Source organism: Megascapheus bottae, chromosome 18 (assembly GCF_031878675.1).
Source record: "Megascapheus bottae isolate mThoBot1 chromosome 18, mThoBot2.hap1, whole genome shotgun sequence".
Classification (NCBI taxonomy): Eukaryota; Metazoa; Chordata; class Mammalia; order Rodentia; family Geomyidae; genus Megascapheus; species Megascapheus bottae.
Window position 1 is genome coordinate 4284303 of NC_143526.1, and position 23025 is coordinate 4307327.

General features: G+C 37.3%; 1 protein-coding gene across 5 annotated transcripts in view; it reads left to right on the forward strand.

Moving 5' to 3' along the window:
* Rbms3 (RNA binding motif single stranded interacting protein 3) overlaps nucleotides 1-23025 on the forward strand; it is a 765138-nt gene that overhangs the window by 608174 nt on the left and 133939 nt on the right. For all 5 annotated transcript variants that reach the window (XM_090351790.1, XM_090351792.1, XM_090351794.1 and 2 more), the window contains exon 7: nucleotides 14519-14625. In XM_090351790.1, the coding sequence (XP_090207916.1) occupies nucleotides 14519-14625 (107 nt within the window). The remainder of the gene's footprint in view (nucleotides 1-14518; nucleotides 14626-23025) is intronic.

Here is a 23025-nt window from a genome sequence, read left to right on the forward strand (position 1 = left end):
ATCCCTACTTTCCACTTGGGAATAGAAATTGTATCTATTTCTACTAGCTCAATTAGTCCATTGTGGGAATTCTTTAAGTCTGTAGCATAAGAAATACATGTTTAGAAAGCATGAGGAAAATGGAGATGTTTCCATTTTTCCCATAACATTTTAATGCAATTTGGAGGTTCATAAGTGCTTGAAGAGAAGCAAGGTGTTAGGTGATCATCTATGCAAATAAAAAATAACTCAGTTGTTGGGCGCTGGTAGCTCATGTCTGCAATCCTAACTAAGCAGAAGGCTGAAATTTGAAGACCATGTTTCAAAGGCAGCCTGGGTAAGAAAGTTTATGGCACTGTTGTCTCTAAACTAACCACCAAAAAGCCAGAAGTGAGGCTGTGTCTCCAAGCTTGAGCAAACAAGCTCAGGGACAGTGCCAGAACTCTGAGTTCCATCCCTCTTAATGGCACTAAAAGAAAGAAAGAAAAGAAAGAAGAAAAGAGAGAGGGGCGGGGAGAGAAGACAAGAGGAAAGAGGAGGGGAAGGGAGTAAACTCCACTTACATGTTTAAGATTCTTCCCTATCTTTCTGTACTTCATCTGTATTCTACTAATGCATTTAACATGGGTTCTGTGAGACATTAAAAAAAATTTAAAGTAAGCTGATTGATTTCACCATGGAATTTTTGGAATCACTCTGCTCCTTTAAAGCACAAAATGCCTGTATTCTATTTTCCAGTTATTTCAAGTTTCATTCTAGAAGAGACCATTAGAAATGTTTTTGCCTGACTACTTTTATTTCCAATTGTTAGAATATGAGGTCTGTAATTCAGTCCATCACATGAAACCACTAGACTAGACAGTAGGCAAAGTTAGGTAGGACTTGCCTTTGGGCCTCAGTGAAATTAGGTTCTCATAACAATGGAAGAGCTTGGACATGCATGATGAAAACAACATTTGTGATGGTACAAGGGCTTGAACCCAAGGCCACTTCTCACTTGGCTTGTGCTGGAGCTCTACCTCTTGAGTCTCACCTCCACTCCCAAGTTTTTGCTGGTTAATTCAAGATAAGGCTCTCAAGGACGTTTCTGCTCCAGCTGGCTTTGATCACGATCCTCAGATCTCAGCCTCCTACTGAGCTAGGATTGTAGGCATGAACACCACAGCCCAGTTGTGATGAAAATTTAATGAAAGAAAGCCCATCTCTTATTAATAAACATTTATAAGTTATAATACATCTAATTAGGCTACAATACTGATAAGCACTCAAAATGTATATGTAAGCATGGAAAGCTCTTTGCAAATAATTACATATATGTGAAATAATATTGATTTGTTTGGAAATTATAAAGAAAAGTATTAGATGGATTAATAGATATACATTTAAACATTATCTAGGAGAAATCATAAAAAGAGCGAAATCTCTTTTTTTTTTTTTTTTGCCAGTCCTGTGCTTGAGCTCAGGGCCTGAGCACTGTCCTTGGACTTTCTCAAGGCTACAGCTCTACCACTTGAGCCTCAGCACCACTTCTGGCTTTTTTCTATGTATGTGGTACCGAGGAATCGAACCCGGGTCTTCATGCATGCTAGGCAAGCACTTTAACTGCTAGGCCAAACTCCCGGCCCCCGAAATCTCTTTTTGTTCACTCAGCTCTTGAATATTTAGGATGTACTAACTTTATACAGGTTCTCATTTCATTCATGTATTTATATGATTTTAGTATGAACAATTTAGTATGAAAAGCAGGTGGCCACTAAAGTTTATAGTTGGAAGTTTCTTTTATGCATCTCTTTGAAAGTTTCTTTTATGCATCTCTTTCTAATAAAAATTCCATCCTCCATATACTATATATTTACCTATAAATGTGACAAGCAGAGCTCAAATAATTCTGCCCAAGCTGAGGATAGTGCCTGAGAACTAACAAAGGAGGTGGGACCAAAATGGTCTGTTTTAGCCAATAAGTAGATTGATATTTTTTCCAGAATATTAATCTTAAATTTCTTCATATATTACCTTTCATTCCATAAGGTTGTTAATGTGTGGTTAGTTAAGCCAATTCCTGTTTCTGTGCATCAAAATGTACTTTGCATTTTCCACTTTAAAGTATTATTTTTAGTGAACCCTGCTGTGCCTGGTAACTACTTTGTGTTTCATCTACTTGAGACATTCATTTTCTCTATTTGAAACAATAATATTACTGTTTATATCTTATAGGATATAGATTTTCTTCAAAACCATCCTTTTAGAAAGAAGAGAATTATCAGTGGAGGACTTGTGCCTTGGGCCTATAATTGTAGCTATTCAGGAGGGTAAAATCTGTGAGGTTCAAAGCCAGCCTGGGCAGACAAACCACAGAGACTCTCATCTCTAGTTATCCAGCAAAAAAGCCAGATTGGAGATTGGCTCAGAGTATGAGACGTGAATGAAAATGTAGATGTTGCATGAGGTCTACACGCAACATCAATCACAAAGCAAAAAAACAAACCAACAAAAGATAGAAAGGGAGAGAAACAGAGAGAGACAACAGAGAGAAAGAAGGGGGGAAGGGAGGGAAGGAGAGGGGGAGAAAAAGAAAAAGAAACAAAAGAAAAGGAAGAAAGAAAATGTTTAAAATTTTCTGAACTGTGCATGTGTTTTCATTCTTAAAACAGAGGTGTGATCAATCATAAGATTAAGAGTGAGGCTGCAATACAGATTCCCAGAGAAATGATCTGATCTCTCATACTGGTAGGCAAATCATCATGTGCTTTTATCATCTCTCTGGGACATTTTATTTCATGAAGACTATTTTATGTAGTAGAGAATTATGTATGGAAGTACATATCAACAACAATCTAGTAGAGAGAATCAGATTAGGAATAAATGAGCAAATTATTATTATTTGGAGTATGCTATTAATTTTTTTCCATATTTCTTACTTACATTCCCTTGCCATTATGGTCTCAATGATATAAGTTAACATGTCTTTGAGATTTATGAGCATTAGCCATATGATCTGTTTATTCTTTTAAGGCATTTGAAGGATCTCCTGGGCTGCATAGTTTTCAGTTCAAAACAGGTGGAAGTTAATTACAATTTTACTTCTAGTATTTAACAAAATAGCATTTTTAGCTAACTGAAACCTACAAAGAGGTTTCAATTCAATATGGCAGTTTGTGAATACAATGCATCTTGACCAATGAAACCCCTTTCATTATTCTCCCTCATCTCTCCCAACCTTAACCAGCCCAGGAACATCCTTCTATTCTCTTACCCCTTTCAGGATGAAATTTTATTACAGTTAATAATTATCCAAATTATTAGAGCTTACCTATCATAGTATACAAAATTCATATGGTAAAGAGGTTGTGATTAAAGGGAATGTAACCAAATAGTTCTCTTTACTATAAACAAAAGGTTTTCTAAATGTAAATTATAGTATTTTGTGGTAAGTGACATTTTTACAAAGAAAATTGTAATTTCAATTTAGAATTTGAAAGCTTTGTATCTCGAAATAAATATACATGTACATTCCTTAGAAATGTATGTGTCAACCAAGCACAGGTGGCTGAGATAGGGGGGATTGTGAGTAGAAGCTAGCCTAAGCAGAAAAGTTCTTGAGAATCCATCTCCAAAATAACCAGCAAAAAGCTGGTCTGGTATCATGGATTAAGTGATAGAACACCATCTAAGAAAACCTGTTAAGTGAGCATAAGGCCTTTACTTCAAGAAGAAGAGGAAGAAGAAGAGGAAGAAGAAAGAGGAGGAGGAGGAGGAGGAGGAGGAGGAGGAGGAAGGAGGAAGAAGGAGGAAGAAGGAGGAAGGAGGGGGTGGAAGGAGGGGGAGGAGGAAGATGAGGAGGGGGGAGGGGTGGAGGAGGAAGAGGAGAAGGAAAAGAAAAAGGAGAAGAAGGAGAATGAGGGGGGAGGAGGAAGAGAAGGAGGAGGAGGGGGAGAAAGAGGAGGGGTAGTGTTGTATGTGTTATGTATAATGATATTGTAGGGAAAGGTGCACATTTCCTAATAAAACTCATGCAGACATACTAGAGGGCCACACTATTTACTTCTCAGTAACCTAATATGTCCTAGGAACCTTCCAGAATGGAAGTGTTTTTAGTTTTAAAGAGAAAATCAAAATTAATTGCTGAGCAACAGTCTCTGCTATATTATTTGTAGGTTTGAACAATCCAACAAATCTGTTGGATCTGGAATCTGTCAGATCCCTGAAAGTGTTTAAATATTGGATTTTAGTGTTTACTACAAAAGCTTGAAAAATTAGAAATCCTCAACTAGGCAAGCAAATAGTAATCACTCCATGATTACTGTGAAACTTTATTGGCCTGCATTGTTATAATTCTATTTTAAATATTATGCATTTGCATGATAGACAATAATATCTTCTAGTACATTGCACACTGTGGCTTATAACAGCCTCTCACTCCCACAAAGGCCTCTTCTTCACTCATTCTCTGTCTTAACTACTGTTAAAAGAGACTAAGCACAATTAATTGGCCCCATAATTCTGCAATATTGGAAATTGGAGGTAATACAGAATTTCTGTGCTACTAAAATCATCTCATGATTCAGAGGAATTTAACCATAAACACGTATTGTTCCTTCAGTTTAGTTGCCAGCTGGTCAGTCAGAAGCCCTAAGCTGTATCCTGAGTCACCACCAGAATGTGGCCTAGAGCTTCCAAAGGAATGCAGTGAGGTTGTATTACCACTTTAGGTTCTACTACAATTGCCTCTAACGGGTAGTCCCTGTGTCTTTCTGCTTTCATTTCTCATTATCATTACCCACTTATTATTGCCATGATTTTGTCACTCATTTGCGAAGGTTCAGTAAAAGTTCACATCCATCAATGTTCTATTTTACTATTCAGTGAAGAATGGGTCTATTCACATAGTAATGCTACTAGAGGGTGTTGGATAAGATGAACATCCAGCTCACTGGTATCTCCAACAAAGAAATGAGTGAAGGTTCTCACATAGATATAAAATGGCAAAGCAAGGAGTTTAACAAAAAGAAGGAGCAAGGGAAGGGCTGAGCTATGTGAACAGTAATGGTAGGTAGGCCTGGCTAGACTGCTCAAGAGTAAAACATGAGGTTAAAAATTCAGAGCTTAATTATAAATGACTGTTATTCTTTATGTATTATGTTTTTCTCTCTTCTCTTGTGCTGCCCTTTGGTTAATCTCATATTGTTACAGTATCACACTTTGTTACCTAGTATATTATATAGATATTTACTAGTTTATTTGAATTAAGAGGGGAAAAATAAGGGGTAGGGGGAGGGAAAGGGGGACAAAACCATAAGAAAGGATATCAATGTATGAGAAGTAAAGCACCTTCTCTCTGGTGAATATAACTTAACCCCTCTATACATTGAAATTAAAAACTTACTAATAAAAAATTTATTTTCAGGCCAGGAGCATGGCCAAGTGGTAGCATGCATGAAACCTTGGGTTTGATTCCTCAGTACTACATACACAGAAAAAAACAGAAGTGGTGCTATGGCTGAAGAGGTAGAGCTCTAACCTTGAGAAAGCCCAACAACAGTATACAGGCCCTGAGTTCTAGCCCCAGGACTAGTAAAAAAAAGAATTTTTTTTTTCATGGAGTACACTGATATTAGAGAAGTGAAAGATTGTGGTTTGACAGATTTTGGCGAGAGATTCGCACATGTACAAGGCTGCCATCCACATCCCACAATTTTAAGTATATGTAGGAGACACAACACATATACAGGAAGCTTCAGGTAGCAGTTTGTTGCACAAAGTTCAAGCTAAGGACAAAGGGGATTTCAGAAGGGGGGAAAACAAGATGAGGGGTGAGGGTAGGGGGAGGGAAATGGGGACCAAGACATGAGAAAGGGTATCAATGTATGTGAAGTAATGCACCTTCTATCTGGCAAATATAATGTAACCCTTCTATTAATTACAATAAAAATATATGAAAAAAGGGATTTTTACAAGCACATACCTCAATTTGGTTAGAAATGGCATGGAGTTTTCTGCCCCTAAGGAGAAAGTACTAACCCCATACTAACCACTAATTACCCAAGGAGCAGCATTCATCATAGGGAGGTACTAGGAAGGAGGCAGAAGTAAATGGTCTTGAAGGTCCTGACTGGGGAGGGGGAGGAGGCGGTCAATTTCATCATTCTTTCTCTGTCGCATACCTGCCTTGGTCAGATGAATTCTTTCCATCTTGTTTCCATGCACACATCTTTTTCTTGTGTCCTTGGAATTAAAATGCAGCATCACTGATGGAACTAAAGTTCACTCTGAACTCCAAAACTGAGGACAGTCAGTTTGGGAACTGGTTGACACAGATGGTGAGCTACAGACAGTTGCATCTGGGATGGGTTGTGTAGTTATTTATGTACCATGCATCCTTCTTAGCCCTTTCCATGCATTAAGTCTTATATTTTTGAAAACAGTGTTATGAGATAACGTTGTTACTTTCATCCTATACATGAGAAAAAATGGATCAATTACAGAAAAGTTTTAAAAATGACTCACTCAGTTTCTTATAAGTCATTAAGGAGCCAGACCTCAAACCAAACAGACTTAGTCTACCCAAATAAGGCTACAGATTCATGAGCTACTTTAAGAAAGATCATGATTGTATTCTATATTATGAGAAGGAGAGTGTTCTATCAACCTTCAAGCATCCCTATTAAGGGCATCGAGGAAAACCCACAACAGAGAACAGGAAATATGACTCATAAAAGCCAAATACAAAGAATAATGAAAAGTATGATTTAAATAACTTGAGGAGAGATTGTACTCACCACTTTGTGTCAGTAAGACATATCATTGCTGTGCTAAAATTTGTGATATTAAAAAATACTTTAAAAGAAAAAAGGGTTATTTGGAAGCATGATTTCAGAGGTCCTAGCCCATGCCTGGCTGACTATGTTGTTTCTGGGTCATGATGAAACAGAGAATGTAATGCAGTTTGACAGCTGCCTCTGCTGAGGAGAACTGACACCTTCCTGAACATATAAATTAACTGAAGGCAGGATAAAAGTCCTAACCTTCATTCTGCAGCCATCTTGGAATCCAGGTAGAACTAGAACACCTTCCAAGTGTCATGACTCTGATCCCAAGACAAAGAGTTGCTAGACCATCTGTTACAGACAAATGCCACCTACGACCACAGTAATGTATCTGTGACTGGGACTATTTATCCATACCTACCTATCACCTCTGTCCCAGTTCTTCCTCCTTTTTAAAGCTAAGTCATATGTCTGAGGGCATGAGTGGAAATACTACATTTCCTCTTCTGAGAGCTGCTTATTGCAGTGTAGTAAGCATTCCTTCATAGCCCTTCACCATTATTCAACATTTATCTGGCACATTGGAAAGAATATAGGTCAGACTGAATCTGATCTGCAAAACCCAGGGTTTGGAGAGGGGACCCTGAAACATATTGAAGAAAGCCAGGTATGATTCAGGCAGATAGATAGATAGATAGATAGATAGATAGATAGATAGATAGATAGATAGATAGATAGAGAGAGAGAGAGAGAGAGAGAGAGATAGATTTTTTTTGTGTGGGTCATGGGTCTTGAATTCTGCCTGTCCATGAGCTCTTCAGCTCAAGGCTACCACCCTACACCTGGGCCTGGGTATTGTCCCTGAACTCTTAAGCTCAAGGCTACCAGTCTACTCTTGAGCCAAGCTCCACTTCCTATTTTCTAGAGGTTAATTGGAGATAAGAGTTTCAGGTTGTTTTGTGCCCAGGCTGGCTTTGAACCTTGATCCACATATCTCAGCCTCCTAAGTAGCTAGGATTACAGGTATGAGCCACTGCGCCCAGCTAGATTCATGCCTATAATCTTGGTTTATTCAGAAGGCTTAGATATGGGGATCACAGTTCAATGCCATGTTGGAGCAAAAAATCCTTGTGAGACTCTTATCTCCAATTATCTAGTGGAGCTTGGCTCAGTGTGGTAGGGTGCTAGCCTTGAGCACAAAGAGCTTCCAGATGTCGCCCAGGCCCTGAGTTCGAGCCAAACTACCACCACCACCAACAACAAAACCATGTTAAATTAAGATAGTGTGGTAGATTAAATTTTTTATCTCATGGTAACTAAGAACTAGAGACAGAGGTTTGGGGCAAGGAACTAGGTAACTAGGTATGTCTTTCCAGGACACGCCCAAGTGACCTAATTCCTTCAATGATGTTCCACTCTCAATAATCCATCAAGAGATCCATCCATTGATTAGATCCATCACTTCTCAGTGGGAGGCTTTCTGGGGAACACAAATTCAAACTTCAATGCACTAGGTAAATAACAGGGCTTTCTGTGGCTAATGTGTACTGCTGCCAAAGGCAAAATAAAATTTTAGACATTATCGGGAAGGATTTAGAAACAGAGTAGGGAGACTGACTTCTTTCAAAATACTAATATAAGCCAGACGCAGTGACTCATGTCTGTAATCCTAGGTACGCAGTAGGCTGAGATCTGAGGATCACAGTTCAAAGTCAGCTGGGGCACGAAAGAATGTGAGACTTCTCTCCAATTAGTCACTAGAAAATTGGAAGTGTTGCTGTGGCTCAGGGATAGGGCTATAGCATTGAGCTGATGAGCTCAGGGACAGTGCCCAGGCCCAGAGTTCAAGACCTATTTCCCAACAAGAAAATAACAACAACAAAAATATAAGCTTAGTAGCAGAAGCATTGTGACATTAAGGGAAAAGGGAGATGAAGATTGAGGAAAGGAGTGACAAAATGTTTTTCCCCAAAGCACTGGACATGCAAGAAGACAATCACATTCTTGCACATCATGTACTAAAGTCACTGATGACCTTTTAGACATGAACTGCTAGAGATGAAAACATGATTGTGTTTACAAACGGGAAGTCCTTTCATGAACCTATTCAGTTTATTGGAATGTAATACGCAGAGGCATGACATTTCCTTCCCTGAGGATGGTGGTAATCAGATAAAATGATAGTCTTCCCTGAAGACTGGGAACTTGATAGCTTATTGCTACCTGAGTTTAGGGCAAGGAATTTCCCCTCACTTATGAAATAGAGAAAAATTCCACTTAACCTCATGACTAGTGTGAGAATTATGAATGTAGAATTCTTGAAAAACTTTAGTTCTTAGTACCAATGAATAAACCTCAGTTATTAGCAGAGACAAGAAATTCTTTCTTGCATAGTGGACTTTGGTGTTTATTTTTGTTTTTAATTGTATGCCAGTGAATGCACTGAATTTGTATGTACTTATGGGGGTATATGTGTATGAAATAGTAATATGCGAAAAATATATTTTTGACAGAGGCACATCACAACAGCACCCCTCCCACAGGATGTTGAATGTAATTTCATTTGAGTATGAAAAATAAAGGATTTCTAAATTTTTAGCCATTTTTAGGAATTAATAATTGTGCAAATGATGAACCCACACATTAGCATGACATCCCATTTAATGGATGGCTGTACCTCAGATCTTCAAGGTGCCAATCTTCAGAGAACAATGGTTTATATAGAATATAAATATTCTGTTTTGAAATCTTGCAAAGAAAGTATTCATTCTCACTGAATATCAGGACTTGGTGATTGTGTTTTAGCCTCCAACATTTCCATCTAGAGTAAAAATTTACATTAATTCTGGTGGAAAGTTACCAACAATCAAATAACATTCCAGCATGCAATCTAATGATTACTGAAGTTTCACAAAGGCAAGAAACTTAGTGGCTCTTTGAGCACTTATAAGGTGTTTCTTTTCAGCAAGGCAATGCTGAATGCTCTCTGTATGCAGCAATTCTATTATCCTCACAGGATATACAAAGACTCCAGTAAATGCCTGAAACTGCCCATAGTACTAAGTTACCTGTGCATTTGGCAGTAGATATATTCTTCTAATAAAGTATATTGTAAAAGTCAGGCATTGACTTTTATTGAGTTATTGAGCTCTTGTGATCCTCTTCTAAGAATATCCTCTTTTAATGCATGTGAACAAATAAAATGATGCTTATTGAAATGAACTCCAAAAAAATGAGAACAATAGGTTTAGGTTATTATTATTATTAATTATTATTATTATTATATTGTGTGCAGTTTTTCCTTTCCTTTTTTTGTTTTATTTCCTTTTGTCTCTATATTTAATTTCTGTAGCCTATATCTTAAATATAAATCTATCTGATTTGGCAAGGAGAAATGGAAGCACAGATATGGTGGGGTAAAGGTTAAACCAATTCAGCAGTGATTTTTGCTAGACACTACGTTGGAAAGAAACTACTCAACTTTGGTGGGTGAGGGAAGATGAGACTACAAAAACTGGATGACACTGTTTGAATGGAAATGTACTCATTACCTGACTCACAAAACTGTAACCCCTCTGTACATCACCTTTAAAATATTTTTAAATAGGAACGATTAATCACAATAAGCTAAAAATACAATTTTTCACAATCATAATCAGGATGCTGAGATCTGAAACTCAGGCAGACAAATCTGAGAGACATCTACCTCTTTAACAAGTAAAAGCCAAGGGAAGATCTGTGGCTTAAGCAGTAGAATGCCAGTCTTTAGTGAAAAAGTCAAAGGAGAGCACAATGTCCTGAGTTCAGGACCCTGTACCATCCCAACACAAAAAAGGATTGGGCAAAATAGTGTCTTTTAGAGCCAAATTATTTCTTCAAATGCTTGTTTACAGTTACCTGTTAGAGCATACTTACTTGTAGATACTCACCTGCCTGTATTTATTTTTCCCCTGCTGATTTCAGAGACCATGGAGGTTCCATAATAACTTTTGGATTCATTGAATTGAGCTAATATTATTTAGTGGTAGGTACACAGAAAAATGGATATCATAAATTGTTTCTTAACATGGTGCTGTCAGTTACAAAATCTTAATGACACAAAACAATAAGGAGTTCTTCAATTTACACATTTGTGAAATGGCTTTGTCAAGTGTCACCTGAATTTCCATGGTTTTCTGTGGCCATCTAAAGGATAGTTCTGCACCTCTGCTGCTCTTAGATGCAAAATTAATTGCTGCCCATTGGGTCATCTGGTATGGCTTTAGATAGGACATTAGGGATGAGTCTTGTGCATCTGCATTTGTAGGAATACTTATGTAGTCACACAGAGGAAGAAGTCCAGTGCTTAAAGATAGTTCCAACATTTAAGAGCATTCCATGAGCCCAGGCAATGACATGTGGATTAGAACAAAGATAATGGTGAGGGAATGGTACAATATTCCTGGGCATAAAGTAAGAGCACAAGGCTAAAATTTTAAACTCATTACTACTTTTAGTTGATAGCTAGACACTTAAAAAAAAATTAACTCGGGGAATTTCAGTACCAAACTTTAGACTCTATTACAGAGCTATAATTATCAAAACAGCTTGGTACTGGCACAAGAACAGGCCTGAAGACCAATGGAATAGAACTGAAGACCCAGATATTAAACCACAGACCTATGGCCACCTAATCTTTGACAAGGGAGCCAAAAAATAGAATGGAAGAAAGATAGCCTCTTCAACAAGTGGTGCTGGCAGAACTGCTTAAGCACATGCAGAAAACTAAAGTTGGATCCTTCTTTGTCACCCTGTACTAGAATTAACTCCAAATGGATCAAAGACCTGGAGGTAAAAGCTGATACTCTGAAAACTTTACAAGAAGGAATAGGAGATACACTAGACCTCCTTGGCACATGTCGAAACTTTCTCAATAAGGACCAAGAATCACAACAAATCAGAGAAAGGCTGGATAAGTGGGACTGCATTAAACTGCAGAGCTTTTGTATGGCAAAGGACATAGCTAGTAAACTAATCAGGAAGCCTACAGAGTGGGAGAAGATCTTCACCAACCATACAACAGACAAAGGCCTCATATCTAAAATATATCAACAGCTCAAAAAATTTAATCAATCCAAAACTAATCTCCAAGTAACAACCATCCCATTAAAAGATGGGCCAAAGACTTAAAGAGAGTCTTCTCTGAAGAAGAAACAAAAGTGGCCTATAGACACATGAAGAAATGCTCAACATCTCTGTTCATAAAAGAAATACAAATCAAAACAACTCTAAGATTCCACCTCACTCCAGTTAGAATGGCCAGGATCAAGAAAACCAATAACAACAGATGCTGGAGGGGATGTGGCCAGGAGGGATCACTACTACACTGTTGGTGGAAGTGCAAACTCGTTCAACCACTATGGAAAGCAGTATGGCAGTTCCTCAAAAGACTAAACATAGAGCTCCCCTATGACCCAGCAATTCCACTACTTGCAATTTACCCAATCATCCAGAAACAAAGACATACTAAATCCACCAGCACAACAATGTTCATTGCAGCACTATTTACCATAGCAAAGATGTGGAACCAACCTAGATATCCCTCAGTTGATGAGTGGATCCACAAGATGTGGTATTTGCACACAATGGAATTCTATGCTGCTGTCAGAAAGAATGACATTGCCCTATTTGTTAGGAAATGGAAAGACTTAGAAAAGATCATATTAAATGAAGTAAGCCAGACTCAAAGGAACATAGGCTCAATGATTTCCCTCATTTGTCATAATCAGTAGAAACCTTGGGCTCTCCTAGCAGAGATTTGCAATAGAGCAAAACCTTGATACAAAAGGCAATATAGTAGGACGGTAAATGAAAGGATCTCTAGGAGATAGAAACATAAGCCATATAATGAATGATTGTTGTGCTTAATGTACTATGTTATCTCTCATCTCTTTTGCTGTCCCTTGGCTATCTCATATTGTTACAGTATCTCACTTTGTTACCTGAAATATCGGATATATTTGTATTTGGTTATTTGACATTGCATAGGGAACGGGGGAAAACAAGATGAGGGGTGGGGGTGGAGGAGATGGAAATGGGGACCAAGACATGTGAAAGGGTATATGGGAATTAATGCACCATCTATCTGGCAAATATCATATAACCCTTCTATTAATTACAATAAAAAATATATGAAAAAAATTAACTCAGAGCCTGGTTGCTGGTTTTCAGCTTTTCTGCTCAAGGCTAGTACTCTACCAACTGAGTCACAGCTCTATTTCCCGAATTTTGGTGGTTAAAGGAAGATAAGCTTCTCATAGATTTTCCTGCCTGGGCTGGCTTTTAAATAGTGATCCTCAGGTCTCAGCCTTGAGTAGCAAGGATTGTAGGTATAAGCCACTAACATCTGGCTTTGGGCACATTTTCCCAACTGGTGAGAAGAGAAAGTGATTAATTTCTTTTTCAGATTGTTAACTTAACAAAACAAGATGTGGTTTCTTCCAACAAACCAACAAATGAACCTTTTTAGTTGTTATAATGTATACACCAAGCTTATTAAAACAATATGACTTTCTTTTCCAGTAAGATAGATGTCACCAATTACCCAAGAATAATATTGCTTTGTTGGAGATTTTTAGAAATTGTCAACTTCCAATGTCATTTTTTGGAGAAGAGATTCAACGTATTTTAGATTGGTGACTTATTCCCAGGAAGTAAATTTATTAATGACATGGAAGTTTCCATGGTAGGTTTATGACTCATGAGTTCTAGTCATCTTCCTTTGTTACTCAAACCTAAGATACGTATTCCTACTCATCTTACCAGACACCCAGGAAACAAAAGTTAGTAAAAGAAAATAAATTCATTTATGGTCAGCACTGAGCAAAATGGAGGATGTGCATCTACTCTTAATTCCTATCTTACAGAGCTCAAGGATCTGAGGGGTTGATTTCCAGAACCTCCTAACATCTCCTTCCTCTCTACCAAAATGGAGTTAGACTTCAGTCCTAGGTTCAGCACCTTCATTTTGTCTAAAAACACACACATTATATATTCCTTCCTGTAAGTCATTCCTGGGATCTGAGGAAAGGCAGACCATTATACAGGCTTCTATTAGAAGCTAGAACACCACCAGGAGAGAAGTTGTTTAAAGATTAGGGAAAAATGGCAAGGTGGGAAAGTGAAAGACTGACTTCCCCAGGGAGCTGTTCCATTATATTTTGGCTATATTTTCCCATGTATGTTCACTTAATTTTCTAGTAATTGTTCTCTCTGGGATGCTGAGTGGGTTTTACTGGAAAATTGGAGTAGAAAGGGCTGGGTAGAAGGTCAATTTCTAGCCTTTTGAAACTGCAAAGGATTAATAAGAAAATAAAGCTGATTTGGTCACAATTTATCAAAAACCTCTCCCTTTTTGGAAACAAACTGCCAAGTATCCCTTTGCAAAATTGAAACATCCAGTTTCTATAGTGTTTTGAAGAAGAAATAATTTTCCACAAGCAAGTACTGATTATGAGACTGTTTCTAACTTCACTGCTAGAGTACATGCTTGCTTGCCTCTTCTAAGAAAAGTTCATATTCTGCTTCAACAATATTTATTATACTCTTTTATGGTCTGCCAGTACTTTTTTGAAGCCCAGTTAGAACAGCAGCCAACGAAGTTAAGATTATAAAAGGGCCAAATAACTCTTCAGAACTGAGATGTTACTTCAAAAGATATTCTTTACAAAGAATTACTGTATGTCAAATAATCTAAGGGTGATTTGCTGATGTGGAATTGGTTTTTATCTTCCCAGCCCCCAGTGAGCCTTTACTGTGCAAATTCGCTGATGGAGGACAAAAGAAAAGACAGAATCAAAGCAAATACACCCAGAATGGAAGGCCGTGGCCCAGAGAAGGAGAGGTGAGTTCTGATTGAGAAATTTTGCTCAAAAGTTTGGCAGCAGACTTCTCTCAAAGATTTGCCAGAGCACACATTTGGAGCCTGGATTACTTAAGTATTCTGGAAAACAAAATGAAATAAGAATAAGAATCAAATAAGCAAGCTAAAATGAAATTACTTAAGGAGGAATATACGACCTCAGTTTTCTGTTTTTAATCTACCTTGCACCCAAAAGGAACTCACAGAAAGGTTGATCCACCAAAACTGGATATGTCATTATTCAAAAATGGCGATAAAATAAGGACAGATAAGAAAATGCTTCTAATGAAATCAATATTGAGGGTTGAATGCTACTTGAATCATAGGCATTTATGAATATGCCCATCTGTTTATTAATGTGTGGGTATGTTATATGTATGTATATATATGCACATTTAAATGGACATATATGTGAATTTAAAACATTACAAATCTGTCAGTCAAAATGAGGGAGAAATTATTTTAAAAAAAACAGGGTTTTCAATTTCACAGTGAGTTGAAGGAGAAGCTGTTAAGTTTCCTGCTCCAAACTGACAGAACTGAATTGGGATCCAACCATACTTACAAATGGATTCTTTTTGGTTACTTCTTTTTTGTAAAATGAACAATGGTGTGTGGATTTGTTCATTCTTGTGGGTTTTTTTCATTCTTTGTAAAGTAAGGTGAAGGTGGTTTGAATGGCATGAAGAAGTGCCACTTGGTATCAAAGCCACAATTTCAACAGGCAAACTTTACTTGGTATTTCTAGTCAAAGAACCCACTTCACCCAATTATCATGTAAGAAATGCTGTTCCTGAGGCAGCATTTTATACTTTCACAATGAGAACAGTTTGTAAGAAGGCAAAAGAGGCTGGTATTTTTCTTAGCCAATTCTTTAGTCCTTTCCCATTTTCTGATTGTCATCTGCTTTGAGTGTTTCCACATGGGTCCCAAAACTCCTCTTCAAGTACACAGTTACCTTCAAGTACTGTATAATCCATAGCTCATTACTTGAAGGCATGAAAAGCAGAAATCTCAATGGGCACCACAAAAGCTAATAGAAAAGGATGAGTTTTCACATTCTCCACCGTGTGCTTTGAAAAGATGTTGGGGCAGGGGCAAGGCACATGTATCTTCAAGCATGGAGTTTAGTGTTCCATTAGGCCTCTTCATTGTCTCACTCATCACATCTGTCATACCAAACATCTTCAGTTGAGAAAGACTTGTTTGACTTCCATATTTGTTGGATATCTTTGGATCATAGACCAGCAACTCAAATCTCCAGACTCCATAAAAACACTTAGTTCTAGTGACAAATACTTCTGTTCCTGTCTCCTCAGGATTTTCTGATATTCCTTTCACATCTTAGATGGCAGTTGTAGTAAAAACGTGTTTCCTGAGGCCACATTTATTGGGAACCAAACCAGTAAGCATAAAAGAGAGGTAGTTAGAGCTGCCACTGATTCTGTATGCAGAACTAGGGGTTGAGGTGGAATACATGAACTTTGAACTATGTGTACTACTACATGAAGGCATCATAGAGTCAAATTAGACTACTTTACTTCTGCAAATCACTGCTCTGTATAGCTCAGTAAAGGATGACTGGATTGGCAGCTCTGCTTCTGCACTTGACTGATGGTTCTATGCTGTGCTGTGTTGTTGCAAATATATGAAGAAAATCAAACTTCATGTGATATGTCCATGGAAAAAAAGAAGACTTTAGGAATCTTCTAAAGGGTCTTGGGGACACTTTAGATTCCTCCTTAGGTCACACATTGAGAACCAGTGTCCCAGGAAAGCATATGGCAGGGACAAAACCAATACTGGATTTCCATGGTCTCCAAGATCCAAGAAGCTTGTCAAAATATTAAAATCTGTCTGTATCAAGTGGAAAATACCATTTTTTCTACCTCTATCCCTCTCATGAGCCAAAGGGAATGGATGCTGGCTGGCTGGCACAAGAAGTAGTTCCAGGATCCTTCTCCAGCATTCCTTTTCTGATTGGCAACAATAATGGCATACCAGTAGTGAAATATTTTTAATGCCATACTAGTTCAAAAGCAATTCAGTTTCATCCTTGTTAAGAAGCTTGTGATCCCTTGATTCCATTGAATTGGCTTGGTAATTAATTGTGAGACAGTCTCAGTTCTGGCTTTAGGCAAGGTGCTGTTTAATAAATGGAACAAAATGAAACTATGAACAAATGGTGAAACAATGAACAAATGATGAGTCTATGGAACAAACCAAAACCAAAGCTCCTGAACATGAACTCCTTTTAATGTCTGTGCCCCCCACATAAGAATGCACTTCTAATGACTACCAAAAGCTCGCCATCATACTAGATTCTACCTCAATAATAAAAATAGGCAATAATTATAAGAATTTACCAGATGACTAGATCAAAATGTGACTGATGACAATCCAGTCATTCAATAAAAATAATTGCAAATGAAAATCCACATTTACTATGTATTAACCTCTTCCTCAGTGATCATGGCACACAAATATACACTGGAAGTTGCATGTATATTTTCATAAACTTTTCTCAATTATATTGTCGAGTTGATTGGATCAAATTTAAAAATTGGTAAGTTTCCATTAGTGTGATGAGAATTAAATAAATTTTGAAATGATTTTATTGTGACTGGTCTTCAGATATCGCTAAGAAATTTTTAAGTTATTAGCAATTATTTAATTGCTAAATATTAAATGAAGGAATATGAAGAGGCCAGTTCTAGGGGACGTCAACAAGAATTTCAGCTACTTAGGTGACAAAAAGTGAAAGGACCAAGGTTTGAGTGTAGCACACACAGACAAAAAGTTACTAAGATCCTATCCCAATAATATTCTATAACTGGCATCATGGTCTGAGGCTAGTCCTGATCAGAAAATAAAAAGAAAGAAAACCAAAGACCTAGATGAAAAATAAATAAAGCAAAGGAAAAAGAAAGTAGATTGTCAATTGTATCACAATCAGCTGGGACCATCCCCTCAAAAAAAAGGGAGGAAAAGAAAATAATATCATTGAAGAGACTTAGTTGGGGAATAAAATATTTCTCAGAAATGTGTTGCCATAGACAAAGAAGAGCTAGTTTTACTGAGATGTTTAGTGCAAAGCCCATAGTTTTATTAAGACAATAATAATAAAATATGTGTTTTTATCTTACAGTTCTCTGCTAGAGTCAATTTAAAAGCAATGAATAATAACCAACACTTTATATTTTGTGTTCTGATATTTTTCCTTACTATGGAAATATTTAGAAATATTATCTTCCCATTTCTGATGCACAAAATAAACTAATGAAGCCAAAGTAATACCGTTAACAATCAACACTCACAGCTCTGGAAATGATTTATACATTATATTGAATAGCAAACAAAAGGCAAGACATTCTTAATATTCAGTCTACTAATATTAAATTTTGAAATGTATTTACAATTCCTAGTTAAAGAATCATAGTTCAGATGAAGGAGGATGATATAGTCTTTTTTAAAGATATTTCATTTAGGGGTTGGTATGTAGCTCAGTGGCAAAGTGCTTGCCTAACAAGTACAGCATCCTGGGTTCAATCCCCAGTTCCCAGAAAAAGAAAACGGAAACAAAAAAAGATATTTCAAGTATGTAAAGAATTTGTCTATATCCTTAAAGAAAATGCAAATCAAAACTACACAGGGAGTCCATCTCATCTCAGTCAGAATGTCAATAGCCAAGAAAACAAATAACAAATGTTGGCAAGGGTTAAGGGAAAAATGAAACCCTTATGTGTGGCTAGTGAAATGTAAACAAGTCTGACCACAACGGAAATTCATAAGAAAGTTTCTAAAAAAAAAAAAAACTAAACTAAAACAAAATCAACCTTGTAATCCTACCATAGCATTCTGTAGCATAACACCAAAGGAGTATGAATCAATGTAGAAGAGACTTGCATACCACATTTATTGCAACACAATATTCAAACTCTGGAATGAGTCTAAGGGCCCAACAACCAATGAAAGGATCAGAAAAATTATAGCACCTATACACTACAGACTATTTCTCAGCCATAAAAATTAAATGGTGCTACTTTCCAGAGCTCAAAATGTCAAATAACACATGTTTACTTATAATCTAACAGATGATAAAAAGACACGATTATACTAGAGGTATAAAAGAGGTCTAGTATGGGATCAGAAGAATCTCAAAGGAGAAACAACTAGGTTTTGGGAGATGAAGAGGCTCAAAGAAAGCATATGTATATACATGAGATAATATAATTTGAAAAATCAGATGCAGTGGGAGATGAAACATGAGGTTACTAGACTATATAAGGGATTGAATTTATTCAAAGCATACTGAAAATGGAATTATCACAATGAAACCCCTTTGTAATTGTCAGTGTATGCTACTAAAATAGTTTTATTTTAAAAAACTGTTAATGGCCAGGAGTATGGCCTAGTGGTAGAATGCTTGCCTAGCATTCATGAAATCTTGGGTTCGATTCCTTGATACCAAATACACAAAGAAAGCCGGTGCTGTGGATCAATGGGTAGAGCAGTAGTCTTGAGAAAGCTCAAGGACAGTGCTCAGGCCCTTCAAGCCCCAGGACTGGAAAAAAACAAAACAAAACAAAAACAAACAAAAACACACCTCTATTAAGTTCCTTTTTAATGGACTTTTTCTTTTGTCAGTCATGGGGATAGAACTCTGGGCTTGGACTCTGTCCCTGAGCTCTTCAACTCAAGGCTAGCACTCTACCACTTGAGTCACAGCACCACTTTCTGTTAAATGCATTTCTATCAGCCTATGGTAGACTTCTGAGTTTAGGAGGTCTGTCTCCTGCATTACGTAATACAATGATAACATTCATAAGTACAGTGCTATGGCCCTGCCTGAATATGTCATTTTGAAACCTTTAAAGGATGTGAAAACTGATACTGTATACTTTAATATATCTAAATTAGTAGGCCCCACTAATGCACCCATCAGATCCACTATTAATGAACGAGAAGTTCCATTGTCAGTTATGTCACAGTCAATTAGCACAAGGTAATTCATTATGATTTCCATACATTGTTTACTCTCTGACGTAAAATCAACCTGTTCTCAGTGATGCACTGCTGTAAGGTCTTATAACTTGTTTATTAATATTAATAAAAATTCTCATAAAAATTCCCTTCATTACTATTAGCTCAGGAGACATTCCTGAGTGCACAGCCCAATATGGGCTAAGTGGATCACTTTGACTCCTATCTCTTTGGCTTCTCCCTAGTGGACTCTCAGATATGGGGAATGAGTTCTCATTCTGACTAATTCATGACTAAGACAAGATAACCATATTACTAGTTTAATCATTAAAATCATATTCCCACTTTGAGTGAATGAGCATGTTCTGGATGATACTTCTTAAGTTTTTTGGATTGTTTCTTTTTTTTTTTTAACCAATGTGAATCCACAGATGTGACCTTGTGATTAACCACTGCAATCCTATTTTAATTGTCCTCATCATCACAAAGGCCTTGTTGCTTCATGGACTATGATCTCGTGCAGTTTGTTTTGGGGACAATGAGACTAAGGAATGGCTTCTATCCTGTCTGTGTTAGATGTATACACTCTGACTGAAAGCACTTTAAATCTGGTCTAGGAAGTAGGAAATTGTAAGACTACTCTGGGCACAAATGTTTTTCTTAAGAGAAGTGTGTTGGAAAGATTTCTGTAAAAGGTAATACTAAAAAGAGTAACAACTTGGGGCCAGGAGTAGGGCCTAGTAGTAGAGTGCTTGCCTAGAATGCACGAAGCCTGGGTTCAATTTCTGGGTACCACATAAACAGAAAAAGCCAGAAATGGCACTGTGGCTCAAATAGCAGAGCTCTACCCTTGAGAAATCCTAAGGACAGTGTCTAGGCCCTGGGTTCAAGCCCCAGGACTGGCAAAAAATATATAAGAGCAACAACTGACATCAGAGCATCCATTAGTGATGGTCTACTCATTTGCACAAGGGACTGGACCATCAGGCGGTGCTGTGAACACAGAACACTCCTCCCAGGGAATCCTAAAATGATAAAGATCTTTGCTTTTTTCAAGATTGCACATCAAAAGCAGAATTGAATATAAGTTAATGTACAGAAATCAAATAATTGACTAAGTGGCTTTATACACAGTGATACAAATCTAAGACCATGATAAAAAGGGTTACAGCAGCCAAAGGACATGCTTTACGTCTAGAAAGTTCTGAAGCATGACTGTGTCATTTTTTAAGATTGTGGGTAACTGAGACATACATGTAAGTTCATTTACAAACCAGAAATGCCACTCACATTGGAAAATTTGCTTCACCATGTCCCTTGTTCAGTAAATTCTCCCTTAGGCCCTGAAGATGATATTCAAAGCAGAAACTTAGGCCTTACTAAATTTTCACAGTCAAAGTTCAAGTTCTTTTCTGATGTGCATATTGAGAACCCTTCTGAAATTCAAGAGTATCATTCACCCTCGGTGATAGACTTGATACGGTGCCCTGTGCCCTTTTCATGATTTTTCCCATTTTTCTATGTTAAATGGATACACTCTAGAATTTAATCACATATTCCACAACTTCCAAGCTGATTGGTAATGCTGGGCAAATTTTCTAAGTCCATCAGTTTACTTTCCTTTCTAGCAGTATGAATATCATTAAACCTGCATATTTACAAATAAAGGAATTGAATGATGGACAGATGTGCTAAGCACAGTTCTCAGCCTGCTACATTTGATTATATTTTGTGTCACTGTAATAATCATTGTAATAGCACCAATAATGACTGTGAGTGTAATTCATTATGGTACTAACATCAGCAGGATTTGAAAGCCAGCTCTGCTCTATTTCAGTGAGTAGATTGTTGATATTCCTTGGTCTTCGATATTGTACCATGTCAATTTAAATAGGAATTACTTTTAATGATATACCATTTCCTTGAAAGATTTCTTTGAGGATCATCATTTACTTTTTACTGATGTTATAAAGCACATTAAAAAGCAAGCACAACCACATCACATTATAATGTTTTTAGAAAATTATATTCCAAGTCAAAAAAAAATTCAACAATGGGGCCGGTAGAGTGCCTGCCTAGCATGCACAAAGACCGGGTTCGTTTACTCAGTACCACATACATAGAAAAAAGCCGGAAGTGGTACTGTGGCTCAAGTGGTAGAGTGCTAGCCTTGAAAAAGTCCAAGGACAGTGCTCAGGCCCTGAGCAGTGTTTTCCAAATTTCTATCCAACTTTCTCCTGAAGGTCATGAAGTAAAATAAAAGCCAGAAGCTGACAGGAAAGTCAAGAGTAAGCAAGTCTTGAATGGAAAAATTGATGAAAATGAACATGAAGGAAACTAAAAGAAAACATGAGTTATTGCTAGAAATAGATGAAATGGTGAAGTTAGTAAGAAATGGTGAATTTAGTATATTTAAAGAGAAAGAAGCTGAACTGATAAACTTATTCTGATAAAGATATCAACAAACAGGGCCTAGGAAAGGTGCTTAGTGGAAAAGTGCTTGCTTAGCATGCATAAAGCTCTGGGTTCTATTCCTCAGTACCACAGAAACAACAAAGGCCAGAAATGGCTCTGTGGCTCAGGCGGTAGAGTGCTAGTCTTGAGGAAAGAGAGGCTCAGCGAGAGTGCCCAGGCCCCAGGTTCAAGCCCCAGGATTGGCAAAATAATAATAATAATAATAATAATAATAATAATAACCCACAAATGAGTGCCAAATGAGCTTATGTAGCCTTTGGTCACTATAAGAAAAACCCCTTATACTCAGAAGCTGCCCACTCTCCTTCAAAGCAACTGGATTAGCAGAAGAAGCAATCTAATGTATGACTGAATACAGTAATTTTCTCACATGTACTTTGTCTCCTCTATTGGTTGATGCATTGGTAGAGAAAATATAATGATACTTGAACAATACTCTTACCTGAAGAGTTGTGTTAAAGCAAATTAGCAGTTTCCATAGATGTTAGAAATGGCTCCCCACATTGGGTTCTCACCCAGGAAATAAGACGCTAGCTCAAACATAACATGGCAAGGTAAAGAGACTTACTTTTGCAGAAGGGTGAACCCTTAAGCAAAATGGCTGCTCCCTTTCTATCATTCATGCAGAAAGCCCTAACTCCTCAGACTAGGTGAGCTCAAGATCTTGATTGGCTAGTAGGATTCCTTAATTACTCATATCCTATGCTACTTTCTTGCTGGTATTGTGTTAGCAGAACCAATCAACCAAAGACAAATCCAGGCCAAATCTAGAACATTCAAGCAACCCACTTTGATAGAAAAAAAATGGCTTTTCTCACAAGTCCCTTTTTATTTTGCATTCTTTTGTTCAAACTTCTTAACACTAAATAACTCTGCCTCAGCTGAATTTAACAATTACTCTGACATGTAAGTTTGGATACGGCA